The sequence below is a fragment of the Oncorhynchus nerka genome, linkage group LG6 (genome assembly GCF_034236695.1).
Source record: "Oncorhynchus nerka isolate Pitt River linkage group LG6, Oner_Uvic_2.0, whole genome shotgun sequence".
Classification (NCBI taxonomy): Eukaryota; Metazoa; Chordata; class Actinopteri; order Salmoniformes; family Salmonidae; genus Oncorhynchus; species Oncorhynchus nerka.
Window position 1 is genome coordinate 62,774,058 of NC_088401.1, and position 14,411 is coordinate 62,788,468.

The 14,411-nt window shown below is 48.0% G+C and overlaps 1 protein-coding gene across 15 annotated transcripts in view; it reads left to right on the top strand.

Moving 5' to 3' along the window:
* LOC115130821 (rap guanine nucleotide exchange factor 2-like) overlaps positions 1-14,411 on the top strand; it is a 154,475-nt gene that overhangs the window by 67,082 nt on the left and 72,982 nt on the right. For all 15 annotated transcript variants that reach the window (XM_029662302.2, XM_065019778.1, XM_065019766.1 and 12 more), the window contains 2 exons: positions 6,757-6,832; positions 11,198-11,365. In XM_029662302.2, coding sequence (XP_029518162.1) covers positions 6,757-6,832; positions 11,198-11,365 — 244 coding nt within the window. The remainder of the gene's footprint in view (positions 1-6,756; positions 6,833-11,197; positions 11,366-14,411) is intronic.

Consider the following 14,411-nt stretch of genomic DNA (forward strand, 5'->3'; position numbering starts at 1 on the left):
GCTGACAAGGTACAAATCTGTCGTTCTGCCCCTGAACAGGCAGTTAACCCACTGTTCCTAGGCCTATGGTAATTGAAAATAAGAACTGACTTGCCTAGTTAAATAAAGGTAAAATTAATAATAAATAAATAATGAAACATGCTCAATTTGGTTGAAATAATGCAAAAACAAAGTGTTTGCCAGTGTAACAGTATAGCTTCCGTCCCTCTCCTCGCTCCTCCCTGGGCTCGAACCAGCAACACAACGACAACAGCCACCCTCGAAGCAGTGTTACCCATGCAGAGCAAGGGGAACAACCACTCCAAGTCTCAGAGCGAGTGACGTGTGAAACGCTATTAGTGCGCACCCTGCTACCTAGCTAGCCATTTCACATCGGTTACATCAGCCTAATCTTGGGAGTTGATAGGCTTGAAGTCATAAACAGCTGCTGGCAAACGCACGAAAGTGCTGTTTGAATGAATGCTTACGAGCCTGCTGGTGCCTACCATCGCTCAGTCAGACTGCTCTATCAAATCATAGACTTAGTTATAACATAACACACAGAAATACGAGCCTTAGGTCATTAATATGGTCGAATCCGGAAACTATCATCTCGAAAACAAGACGTTTATTCTTTAAGTGAAATACGGAACCGTTACGTATTTTATCTAACGGGTGGCATCCATAAGTCTAAATATTCCTGTTACATTGCACAACCTTCAATGTTATGTCATAATTACATAAAATTCTGGCAAATTAGGCAGCCCAAACTGTTGCATATACACTGACTGCGTACAATGAACGCAGGAGAAGTGACACAATTTCACCTGGTTAATATGGCCTGCTAACCTAGATTTCTTTTAGCTAAATATGCAGGTCTAAAAATATCTACTTCTGTGTATTGATTTTCAGAAAGGCATCGATGTTTATGGTTAGGTGCACATTGGAGCAACGATGCGCACCGCATCGATTATATACAACGCAGGACAAGCTAGATAAACTAGTACTATCATCAACCATGTGTAGTTAACTAGTGATTATGATTGATTGTTTTTTATAAGATAAGTTTCATGCTAGCTAGAAACTTACCTTGGCTTACTGCATTCGCGTAACAGGCAGTCCTCCTCGTGGAGTGCAATGTAATCAGGTGGTTAGAGCGTTGGACTAGTTAACTGTAAGGTTGCAAGATGGAATCCCCCGAGCTGACAAGGTAAAAATCTGTTCTGCCCCTGAGCGAGGCAGTTAACCCACCGTTCCTAGGCCGTCATTGAAAATAAGAATGTGTTCTTAACTTCTTGGTGACGGGGCAGTGTTTTCACGTCCGGATGAAATGCACGCCCAAATTCATCTGCCTGCTACTCATCCCCAGAAGATAAGATATGCATATTATTAGTAGATTTGAATAGAGAACGCTGAAGTTTCTAAAACTGTTTGAATCATGTCTTTGGTTTGTCCTCTGGGTTTCGCCTGCTAAATAAGTTCTGTTATACTCATTCAGATTTTTTTGAGGCCACTCTCTTTTCAATGGGTTTTCATTGGGAATCCAGATATCTAAGGGACCTTCTTGCAGTTCCTATCGCTTCCACTGGATTTCAACAGTCTTTAGAAATTGGTTTTTCCTTTGTGTAATGAAGTAGTATGTCCATCTTGAACGAGGGTCACTTGGAGTGTACTGTTAACCTCTTCAGTCGACCCTCTACTTTTTTGAACATTCTGTTAAAAATCGCGCAACATTTCAGCGCCCTGCTACTCATGCCAGGAATATAGTATATGCATTTGCTTAGTCTGTGTGGATAGAAAACACTCAGACGTTTAAAAAACTGGTTAAATCACTGCTGTGGCTTTACCAGAACGGCATTTACATCGAAAAGCACAGGAAAAACTGATCACTGAAAATGGGAAAATATATCCATGCGCTACTTGATCCCATTGATAAAGGTGAACCACAATTAATTGACTGAGGTTGCAGTACCTACAGCTTCCACACGGTGTCTAGAGTCTTGTCATTTCCTTCGAGTTTTTCTTGGTCAAACACATGTAGGACACCGTATTTCCTCCGGTCAGGACCGGATATTTTCGTTGAGTTTCTAGCCGGACATTTTTCCAGACGGACAGCTAATGATCTTTACATCGCCTCCTGATGAATTTTATCGCTTATTAACGTTTACTAATACCTAAAGTTGCATTACAAACGTATTTCAAGTGTTTTGTGAAAGTATATCGTCGACTTTTTGAATTTTAAAAATGACGTTACGTTTTGAAACGATGTTTTTTTTTCGCTTATCACACAGTCTACATATAACGATATCTAGGCTTTATATGGACCGATTTAATCGAAATAAAGACCCAAATAGTGTTTATGGGACATCTAGGAGTGCCAACAAAGAAGATGGTGAAAGGTAATGAATGTTTTCTATTTTATTGTGCGGTTTGTGTAACGCCGAAATGCTAATTATTTTGTTTACGTCCCCTGTGGGTCTTTTGGGGTGTTGCATGCTATCAGATAATAGCTTCTCATGCTTTCGCCGAAAAGCATTTTAAAAATCTGACTTGTTGCCTGGATTCACAACGAGTGTAGCTTTAATTCGATACCCTGCATGTGTATTTTAATGAACTTTTGAGTTTTAACTAATACTATTAGCATTTAGCGTAGCGCATTTGCATTTCCAGAGCTCTAGTTGGGACGCTTGGAGTAGAAGCAACAGGTTAATACAATACCTAAAGTAGTTTGAAATGTTTTGGCAAAGTTTACAGGTAACTTTTGAGATATTTTGTAGATATTTTAGATATTTTGTAGTCTTGCCTGCAGGGTTGAAATATGCTTTCTCTCTTTGTTTACGGAGGTGCTATCCTCAGATAATAGCATCGTTTGCTTTCGCCAAAAATCATTTTTGAAATCTGACATGTGGGCTGGATTCACAACAAGTGTAGCTTTAATTTGCTATCTTGCATGTGTGTTTTAAGGAAAGTTAGATTTTTATAGTAATTTATTTGAATTTAGTGCTCTGCATTATCCCTGGCTTTTGGCGAGGTGGGATGCTATCATCCTACACATCCCAGTGAGGTTAACTGACTTGCCTCATCAACAACAGTCACCCTTGAAGCATCGTTACCTATCGCTCCACAAAAGCCATGGCCGTAAATAGCAAAGAACACAACTACTTTGAGGTCTCAGACAGATTTTGAAACACTTTTAGCACACACCGCTAACTAGCTAGTTATTTCATAGGGTTCACAATTGGAAGAAAAAACTTGAGTGGCAACTGCAGCATTTATATAAACAAAAACGACATGACATTATAAAATCCATGTACACGGTGTGTGGTTAAAATTGGCAAAAAACACATTTCTTTCCATAGGCTCGTGGGGTGAGACAGGGATGCAGCTTGAGCCCCACCCTCTTCAACATGTATATCATCGAATTGGCACTACAACAGTCTGCAGCACCTGGCTTCACCCTACGAGAATCTGAAGTCAAATGTCTACTGTTTGCTGATGATCTGGTGCTTCTGTCCCCAACTGAGGGCAGCCTACAGCAGCACCTAGATCATCTGCACAGATTCTGTCAGACCTGGGCCCTAATTGTAAATCTCTGTAAGACAAAAATGATGGTGTTCAAAAAAAGGTCCAGTTGCTAGGACCACAAATACACATTCCACCTAGACACCGTTGCCCTAGAGCACATAACTATACCTACCTTGGCCTAAACATCAGCGCCACAGGTAACGTCTACAAAGCTGTGAAAGATCTGAGAGACACCTTCTACGCCATCAAAAGGAACATGAAATTCGACATACCAATTAGTATCTGGTTAAAAATACTTAAATCGGTTATAGAACCCATTGCCCTTTATGGTTATGAGGTCTGGGGGCCGCTCACCAACCAAGAATTCACTAAATGGGACAAACACCAAATTGAGACTCTGCAAAGATATCCTCAGTGTCCCTAGTAAAACACCAAATAATTATTGTTGAAAAGAGCCGTTAACTTCTACAACCACCTAAAAGGAAGCGATTCCCAAACCTTCCATAACAAAGCCATCACCTACAGAGAGATGAACCTGGAGAAGAGTCCCCTAAGCAAGCTGGTCCTGGGGCTCTGTTCACAAACAGAGCCCCAGGACAGCAACACAATAAGACCCAACCAAATAACAAGAAAATAAAAAGATAATTAATTGACACATTGGAAAAAATTTACAAAAAAAACTGAGCAAACTAGAAAGCTATTTGGCCTTAAACAGAGTACACAGCATGCCTGCCACTGTCTGACCCAAAATGAAAGAAAACTGAGTGAGAATAGCCTTGTCATTGAGAGACCGACATAGGTAGACCTGACGCTCAAGAGAAGACAATGTGCACAATGCCCACAATGAGGTGGAAAGTGAGCTGTACTTCCTAACCCCCTGCCAAATGTATGACCATATTAGAGACGCATATTTCCCTCAGATTACGCAGACACATTAACTCCCATATCTACTGGGTGAAATACCACAGTGTGTCATCACAGCAGCAAAAATGGTGACCTGTTGCCACAAGAAAAGGGCAATCAGGGAAGAACACCACCATTGTAAATACAACCCATATTTGTTTATTTTTCCCTTTTTGTTCTTTAACTTTTTGCACATTGCTACAACACTGTATACACACTGCTCAAAAAAATAAAGGGAACACTTAAACAACACAATGTAACTCCAAGTCAATCACACTTCTGTGAAATCAAACTTTCCACTTAGGAAGCAACACTGATTGACAATAAATTTCACATGCTGTTGTGCAAATGGAATAGACAACAGGTGGAAATTATAGGCAATTAGCAAGACACCCTCAATAAAGGAGTGGTTCTGCAGGTGGTGACCACAGACCAATTCTCAGTTCCTATGCTTCCTGGCTGATGTTTTGGTCACTTTTGAATGCTCGCGGTGCTTTCACTCTAGTGGTAACATGAGACTGAGTCTTTCTCCATCCACCAACGCCACGTTGCACTACAGACTGTCCAGGAGTTGGCGGATGCTTTAGTCCAGGTCTGGGAGGAGATCCCTCAGGAGACCATCCGCCACCTCATCAGGAGCATGCCCAGGCATTGTAGGAAGGTCATACAGGCACGTGAAGGCCATACACACTACTGATCCTCATTTTGACTTGTTTTAAGGACATTACATCAAAGTTGGATCAGCCTGTAGTGTGGTTTTCCACTTTAATTTTGAGTGTGACTCCAAATCCAGACCTCCATGGGTTGATAAATTTGATTTCCATTGATAAAAGTGTGTGATTTTGTTGTCAGCACATTCAACTATGTAAATAAAAAAGTATTTAATAAGAATATTTCATTCATTCAGATCTAGGATGTGTTATTTTAGTGTTTATTCTTTGAGCAGTGTGTGTATATATATATTTGAAATGACTTTATTTGTTTTGAACTTTTGAGTAATGTTTACTGTTAATTTAGTCCTTTTTCACTTTTGTTTATTATCTATTTCACTTGCTTTTGCAATGGAATCATGTTTCCCTGGGATAGCAGTTTAAGGCCTTCCCCAAACTGTTGCCTCAAAGTTGGATGCACAGAATCGTCTAGAATGTCTTTGTATGTTGTAGAGTTAAGATGTCCCTTCACTGGAACTAAGGGACTTAGCCCAATCCATGAATAACAGCTCCAGATCATTATTCCTCCTCCACCAAACTTTACAGTTGGCTCTATGCATTAGGGCAGGTTGTGTTCTCCTGGCATCTGCCAAACCCACATTTTTTTCGTTCGGACTGCCAGATGGTGAAGCGTGATTCAACATTCCAGAGAACGCATTTATGTTGCTCCAGAGTTAAATGATGGAACGCTTTACACCACTCCAGCCGATGCTTGGCATTGCGCATGGTGATCTTAGGCTTGTGTGCGGCTGCTCGGCCATTTAAACCCTTTTTTTGAAGCTCCCGAATAACAGTTCTTGTGCTGACGTTGCTTCCAGAGGCCGTTTGGATCTTGGTCGTGAGTGTTGCAACCAAGGACAGACGATTGGGGTCCCATTCTGTGAGCTTGTGTGGCCTACCACTTCACAGCTGTTCCGTTGTTGCTCCTAGATGTTTATTTTTCACAATAACAGCACTTACAGTTGACCGCTGCAGCTCTAGCTTGGTAGATATTTGACAAACTTGTTGGAAAGGTGGCATCCTCTGATGGGGCCACGTTGAAAGTCACTGTGCTCTTCAGTACGGGCCATTCTACTGACAATGTTTGTCTATAGAGATTGCATGGCTGTGTGCTCAATTGTATACACCTGTCAGCAACAGGTGTGGCTGAAATGGACGAATCCACTAATTTGATGATGTTCACATACTTTTGTATATGTATGTACACTGGGGGAATTTACACAACATAAACAAAAGATGATATGTACTGATATGTGACTCCGGGGGTCACATCAACACACATTTTGGTGTTGATTTCGTAAATACGATACAAGGGAACCCTCGTCTCACTTTGGGGACTGAATGCATCATACAACTGTTGCAGTCTTCATTCTTCATCCAGGAATTTTCCACCCGAAGTGTATTTTTACTTATCCAACTTCAAATCGAATTATATTTGTCACATGTACCGAAAACAACAGGTGTAGACCTTACTGTGAAATGCTTACTTATAAGCTGTTCAAGGACGAATGTTTGTCTATCGTTTGAACAGGAATAACAGAAATTCCAGATTGAATCCCACCGATGCCAAGCAAAATGTATTAAAAGTAGTTTTCCCTAAAATACTATTTTTTTTCTCTGTCATTTGTTCTCTCACCAGTTTTGGGAAGCGTTCTGCAGGGAGCCTGAGACGTGGATGTGAGTGCATCGTTCTGGAACCTTCGGAGATGATTGTGGTGAGTCCCGCCAGCGTTGCCAACTTTACCACAGTGACGTCACATCAGGCAACACAGCACACCGCTTCATACACTAATGTACTGGGACGACGGGGGTTTATAAAGGCGACGTAGGGCTTATGGGGACGTGACTTGTTTTATGTGGACTTTTACACCCCATCTAATTTAGATGTGCCCACAATCTAAGTTTTTTTATATTTAATTTTTGTTGCGGCCTAATATCAACTACAAGTAATGCTAGTGCTCCTTTTGACATGGCTTCAGCTATAGTATGTGCAGCAGTTTTCTTGTTCACTGCTCACTCACATACTTATATGTGATGAATATATATGTGTCGCAGTAATTTCCAGTTATTTTTTACTCTCCAGTCGAAGGCTACAGTCTGTGATGCAACGTTTGACCCACTTGACACAGACCTTTTATAAAAAGTGACGTTGAAAACCAATCAATCCAGCTTTACCAGGACATAAAAGTAGAGGCACAATGCAATCTGCGGTCGAACAGTAGGCCTTGGAAGTGTGCTAGATCTTTAAAGATATGAAAGCCCACTGTTATTTTCTCTCTGACGTGTGCAGGCACACATAACCCTGCGCACACACATAATTGAGCACACACACAGACTACAATTTGACACCAATTTAATCACACACACATCTCCTATTGCTCCGTTTGAATGGAGCAGTCATACTTAACCTATGTGTTAACCACCATCTCCCATACAGCATGGTTGCAACTAAGATATATTCTTAGTAATCAGTGTCCTATGGATTTCTATAATAATATTCATATAGGTGGTTCCTTTTTGTTAAATGTGTCTCCAACAGCTAAGCTCCAGCTCTTCTAATAGCCTTCTCTCTGTCCTGCTGTTGATCATTACCCCTTCCTGGCATGGTCCTCGGCTATTATGGGCGCAACAAGCTCCCTAGAATTACTGGGAGAATGGCTTTGGAGTGCTATGATCCGAGGCACCAGCGGCTCTCACACGCAAACCGAACCAATACTCGTACGCACGCACACACTCAAACCAAATCAATACACACATACACAAACTGATACACATCACATGCACTTACTCTTGTTATTTCTCCTCTCTCATACACAACTGTCATCCACCACAGCTACCCTGCCGTTGCCATAGCAGCAGTTGGTATGGCAGAGGGAGGCAGAGAGATTTGATGTGTAATCCCAAAGGCTAAGTGCTATGAAATGTGAAACCGCAGTAAAGAAGCTGGCAATGGAGGACAGTGTGCCAACTGTAAAGGCCTTAAATGTGTTATTCTAACACCAGGCATATGTCACAAGGCTACTGCACACGACTGTTAAGTATCAAGTTGTAAAATGCTTTTCGAGATCAGAGAAAATATGTTTTGCTGCAGTATTTTGTACATGTCTTTCTGTCTTCCAATAGCCCATGCCTCATGAAAGTAGCTTTCTTTCTCCTCAAGCACAAGTTGTATTCATCATTTACCAGGCCAGTTTTGCCAATATCCCTTATGTGCCATTTCACGGGGCTGTGACTCTGGAAGGTGCTAGACAGCCAGAGCAGAGCCAGGGAGACAGTGTGATCGAGAGGGAGGGAGGGCAGCAGCTGACGGACGCCGAGTGTGGGGGGGCCAGGTCAGGGGGGGAGGGACACACTGACTGACTGGTTGACGCTGACTGACTGGCGCTGGCTGGTTACCACTGACACGCTGGCTGACACGGACTGGCTGGCTGACACGGACTGGCTGGCTGACACGGACTGGCTGGCTGACACGGACTGGCTGGCTGACACGGACTGGCTGGCTGACACGGACTGGCTGGCTGACACGGACTGGCTGGCTGACACGGACTGGCTGGCTGACACGGACTGGCTGGCTGACACTGACTGACTGGCTTGCTGGCTGACACTGGCTGGCTGGCTGACACTGACTGACTGACTGGCTGGCTGGCTGGCTGACACTGACTGCCTGACGCGCTGGCTAGCTGGCTGACGCTGGCTAGCTGGCTGACGCTGGCTGGCTGACGCTGACTGGCTGGCTGACGCTGACTTGGCTGGCTGGCTGACACTGACTTGGCTGGCTGACACTGACTTGGCTGGCTGGCTGACACTGACTTGGCTGGCTGGCTGACACTGACTTGGCTGGCTGGCTGGCTGACACTGACTTGGCTGGCTGGCTGGCTGACACTGACTTGCCTGGCTGGCTGACACTGACTTGCCTGGCTGGCTGACACTGACTTGCCTGGCTGGCTGACACTGACTTGCCTGGCTGGTTGGCTGACACTGACTTGGCTGACGCTCGCTGGCTGGCTGACGCTCGCTGGCTGGCTGACGCTCGCTGGCTGGCTGACGCTCGCTGGCTGGCTGACGCTCGCTGGCTGGCTGACGCTCGCTGGCTGGCTGACGCTCGCTGGCTGGCTGACGCTCGCTGGCTGGCTGGCTGGCTGACGCTCGCTGGCTGGCTGGCTGACGCTCGGTCGCTGGCTGGCTGACGCTCGCTGGCTGGCTGGCTGACGCTCGGTCGCTGGCTGGCTGACGTTCGCTGGCTGACGCTCGGTTGCTGGCTGACACTGATTGACTGACTGACGCTCGCTGATGCTGACTGGCTGGCTGACGCTCGCTGACACTGGCTTGGCTGGCTGGCTGACACTGGCTTGGCTGGCTGGCTGACACTGGCTTGGCTGGCTGGCTGACACTGACTTGGCTGGCTGGCTGACACTGACTTGGCTGGCTGGCTGACACTGACTTGGCTGACGCTCGCTGGCTGGCTGGCTGACGCTCGCTGGCTGGCTGATGCTCGGTCGCTGGCTGGCTGACGTTCGCTGGCTGACGCTCGGTCGCTGGCTGACGCTGATTGACTGGCTGACGCTCGCTGATGCTGACTGGCTGGCCGACGCTCGCTGATGCTGACTGGCTGGCCGACGCTCGCTGATGCTGACTGGCTGGCCGACGCTCGCTGATGCTGACTGGCTGGCCGACGCTCGCTGATGCTGACTGGCTGGCCGACGCCTGCTGATGCTGACTGGCTGGCCGACGCTCGCTGATGCTGACTGGCTGGCCGACGCTCGCTGATGCTGACTGGCTGGCCGACGCTCGCTGATGCTGACTGGCTGGCCGACGCTCGCTGATGCTGACTGGCTGGCCGACGCTCGCTGATGCTGACTGGCTGGCCGACGCTCGCTGATGCTGACTGGCTGGCCGACGCTCGCTGATGCTGACTGGCTGGCCGAAGCTCGCTGATGCTGACTGGCTGGCCGAAGCTCGCTGATGCTGACTGGCTGGCCGACACGGGCTGACTGGCTGGCCGACACGGGCTGGCCGACGCGGGCTGGCCGATGCGGGCTGGCCGACGCGGGCTGGCCGACGCGGGCTGGCTGACGCGGGCTGGCTGACACTGGCTGGCTGGCTGACACTGACTGGCTGGCTGATGCTGCCTGACACTGACTGACTGGCTGACGCTGGCTGACACTGACTGGCTGGCTGAGACTGACTGGCTGGCTGACGCTGGCTGACACTGACTGGCTGGCTGACACTGACTGGCTGGCTGACACTGACTGGCTGGCTGACACTGACTGGCTGGCTGACACTGGCTGGCTGACACTGACACTGACTGACTGGCTGGCTGACACTGACTGGCTGGCTGGCTGACACTGACTGGCTGGCTGGCTGACACTGACTGACTGGCTGGCTGACACTGACTGGCTGGCTGGCTGACACTGACTGGCTGGCTGGCTGACACTGACTGGCTGGCTGACACTGACTGACTGGCTGACACTGACTGGCTGCCTGGCTGACACTGACTAACTGGCTGACTGACTGACTGGCACTGACTGGCTGGCTGACACTGACTGGCTGGCTGACTGGATGATACTGGCTGGCTGGCTGACGCTGGCTGGCTGGCTAACGCTGGCTGGCTGACGCTGGCTGGCTGGCTGGCTGACGCTGGCTGGCTGGTTGACGCTGAGACTGATACTGGTTGGCTGAGACTGATACTGGTTGAGACATACTGGCTGAGTGACTGGCACTGACTGGCTGACTGCCACTGAATGAGATTGAGTCAATCTGAATCACATCAGGGCAAGGTATCTCTCTCCGTTTATTTTCTCTCTCCCCCTCCATCCCTCTTGATCTATTCCTCTGTTTGTCTTCTTTCGTTCACACCCTTCCCTTGCTCATTCTTTCTGTACCTCTCTCTCGCTCTCACACACATCCTTCTCTCTTTTTCCCCCTTCTCCTGGAGTTGTGAAAGCTCCCGTTGATGTCGGAGAGGAGTGTTGAGGCGCAGCCCACAAACGTTGCTATTTTTACGCAGTGAGAGGGGAGGGAGGGGGCAAGGAAAAGAAGAGCCAGTCACTCCTTTCTTTCCTCCTACCCTGTTTCCCCAGGTGGACTATATGGAGGAAAATGAGGAGTACTTCCAGAGGCAAGCATCACATCGTCAGTCCCGCCGCAGGTTCCGCAAGATCAACCAGAAAGGCGAGCGGCAGACCATCATCGACACGGTGGACCCATACCCCACCGGCAAGCCGCCCATAGTCAGGGGATATCACACAGTGAGTCACGTTTAGCTACCCGGCTCTTCCTCTGTCTTAGTTAGCAACTAGGGAGCTGTGTGTTGCTGGACACGCATGTGGCGCGAAGATGGAGCGTCCAATTTGTGTAGTTTGAGTTTCTGTGTTGGCTAAACTTAGTCCGTGCCTTAGCTGGTTGGACGCTAACTTGTGTAGCCTACTAGTTAGCACCTTATAGCCTTGTCTATGTAACCTACTAGTTTGTACCTTGTAGCCTACTAGTTTATACCTTGTAGCCTACTAGTATGTACCTTGTATGTAGGTACATGTCTCCTTCACTCCATAACACCAAGTGCATATTTACTGTGTCCCTTATTGTTCAAGTCTGTGTCAGTGGTTGTTATTCTACGCTGTCTGTCAGGGTGGGTGTTATTCCACGCTGTCTGTCAGGGTGGGTGTTATTCCACGCTGTCTGTCAGGGTGGGTGTTATTCTACGCTGTCTGTCAGGGTGGGTGTTATTCCACGCTGTCTGTCAGGGTGGGTGTTATTCTACGCTGTCTGTCAGGGTGGTTGTTATTCTACGCTGTCTGTCAGGGTGGTTGTTATTCTACGCTGTCTGTCAGGGTGGGTGTTATTCCACGCTGTCTGTCAGGGTGGGTGTTATTCTACGCTGTCTGTCAGGGTGGGTGTTATTCCACGCTGTCTGTCAGGGTGGTTGTTATTCTACGCTGTCTGTCAGGGTGGGTGTTATTCCACGCTATCTGTCAGGGTGGGTGTTATTCCACGCTGTCTGTCAGGGTGGGTGTTATTCCACGCTGTCTGTCAGGGTGGGTGTTATTCCATGCTGTCAGGGTGGCTGTTATTCCACGCTGTCAGGGTGGCTGTTATTCCACGCTGTCTGTCAGGGTGGCTGTTATTCCACGCTGTCTGTCAGGGTGGCTGTTATTCCACGCTGTCTGTCAGGGTGGCTGTTATTCCACGCTGTCTGTCAGGGTGGCTGTTATTCCACGCTGTCTGTCAGGGTGGCTGTTATTCCACGCTGTCTGTCAGGGTGGTTGTTATTCCACGCTGTCTGTCAGGGTGGGTGTTATTCCACGCTGTCTGTCAGGGTGGGTGTTATTCTACGCTGTCTGTCAGGGTGGCTGTTATTCCACGCTGTCTGTCAGGGTGGCTGTTATTCCACGCTGTCTGTCAGGGTGGTTGTTATTCCACGCTGTCTGTCAGGGTGGGTGTTATTCTACGCTGTCAGGGTGGGTGTTATTCTACGCTGTCTGTCAGGGTGGGTGTTATTCTACGCTGTCTGTCAGGGTGGGTGTTATTCCACGCTGTCTGTCAGGGTGGGTGTTATTCCACGCTGTCTGTCAGGGTGGGTGTTATTCCACGCTGTCTGTCAAGGTGGCTGTTATTCCACGCTGTCTGTCAGGGTGGTTGTTATTCCACGCTGTCTGTCAGGGTGGTTGTTATTCTACGCTGTCTGTCAGGGTGGGTGTTATTCTATGCTGTCTGTCAGGGTGGGCGTTATTCCACGCTGTCTGTCAGGGTGGGCGTTATTCCACGCTGTCTGTCAGGGTGGGTGTTATTCTACGCTGTCTGTCAGGGTGGTTGTCTGTCAGGGTGGGTGTTATTCTACGCTGTCTGTCAGGGTGGTTGTTATTCTACGCTGTCAGGGTGGGTGTTATTCTACGCTGTCTGTCAGGGTGGGCGTTATTCCACGCTGTCTGTCAGGGTGGGCGTTATTCCACGCTGTCTGTCAGGGTGGGTGTTATTCTACGCTGTCTGTCAGGGTGGTTGTCTGTCAGGGTGGGTGTTATTCTACGCTGTCTGTCAGGGTGGTTGTTATTCTACGCTGTCAGGGTGGGTGTTATTCTACGCTGTCTGTCAGGGTGGGTGTTATTCTACGCTGTCTGTCAGGGTGGTTGTTATTCCACGCTGTCTGTCAGGGTGGGTGTTATTCTATGCTGTCTGTCAGGGTGGGTGTTATTCCACGCTGTCTGTCAGGGTGGGTGTTATTCCACGCTGTCTGTCAGGGTGGGTGTTATTCTACACCGTCTGTCAGGGTGGGTGTTATTCTACACCGTCTGTCAGGGTGGCTGTTATTCCACGCTGTCTGTCAGGGTGGGTGTTATTCTATGCTGTCTGTCAGGGTGGTTGTTATTCTACGCCGTCTGTCAGGGTGGTTGTTATTCCACACTGTCTGTCAGGGTGGGTGTTATTCTACGATGTCTGTCAGGGTGGGTGTTATTCTATGCTGTCTGTCAGGGTGGGTGTTATTCCACGCTGTCTGTCAGGGTGGGTGTTATTCCACGCTGTCTGTCAGGGTGGGTGTTATTCTACGCCGTCTGTCAGGGTGGGTGTTATTCCACGCTGTCTGTCAGGGTGGTTGTCTGTCAGGGTGGGTGTTATTCTACGCTGTCTGTCAGGGTGGGTGTTATTCTACGCTGTCTGTCAGGGTGGCTGTTATTCCACGCTGTCTGTCAGGGTGGCTGTTATTCCACGCTGTCTGTCAGGGTGGCTGTTATTCCACGCTGTCTGTCAGGGTGGCTGTTATTCCACGCTGTCTGTCAGGGTGGCTGTTATTCTACCCTGTCTGTCAGGGTGAGTGTTATTCTACGCTGTCTGTCAGGGTGGGTGTTATTCCACGCTGTCTGTCAGGGTGGGTGTTATTCTACGCTGTCTGTCAGGGTGGGTGTTATTCCACGCTGTCTGTCAGGGTGGGTGTTATTCTACGCTGTCTGTCAGGGTGGTTGTCTGTCAGGGTGGGAGTTATTCTACGCTGTCTGTCAGAGTGGGTGTTATTCCACGCTGTCTGTCAGAGTGGGTGTTATTCCACGCTGTCTGTCAGAGTGGGTGTTATTCCACGCTGTCTGTCAGGGTGGGTGTTATTCCACGCTGTCTGTCAGGGTGGGTGTTATTCTATGCTGTCTGTCAGGGTGGGTGTTATTCTACGCTGTCTGTCAGGGTGGGTGTTATTCCACGCTGTCTGTCAGGGTGGGTGTTATTCTATGCTGTCTGTCAGGGTGGGTGTTATTCCACGCTGTCTGTCAGGGTGGTTGTTATTCCACGCTGTCTGTCAGGGTGGTTGTTATT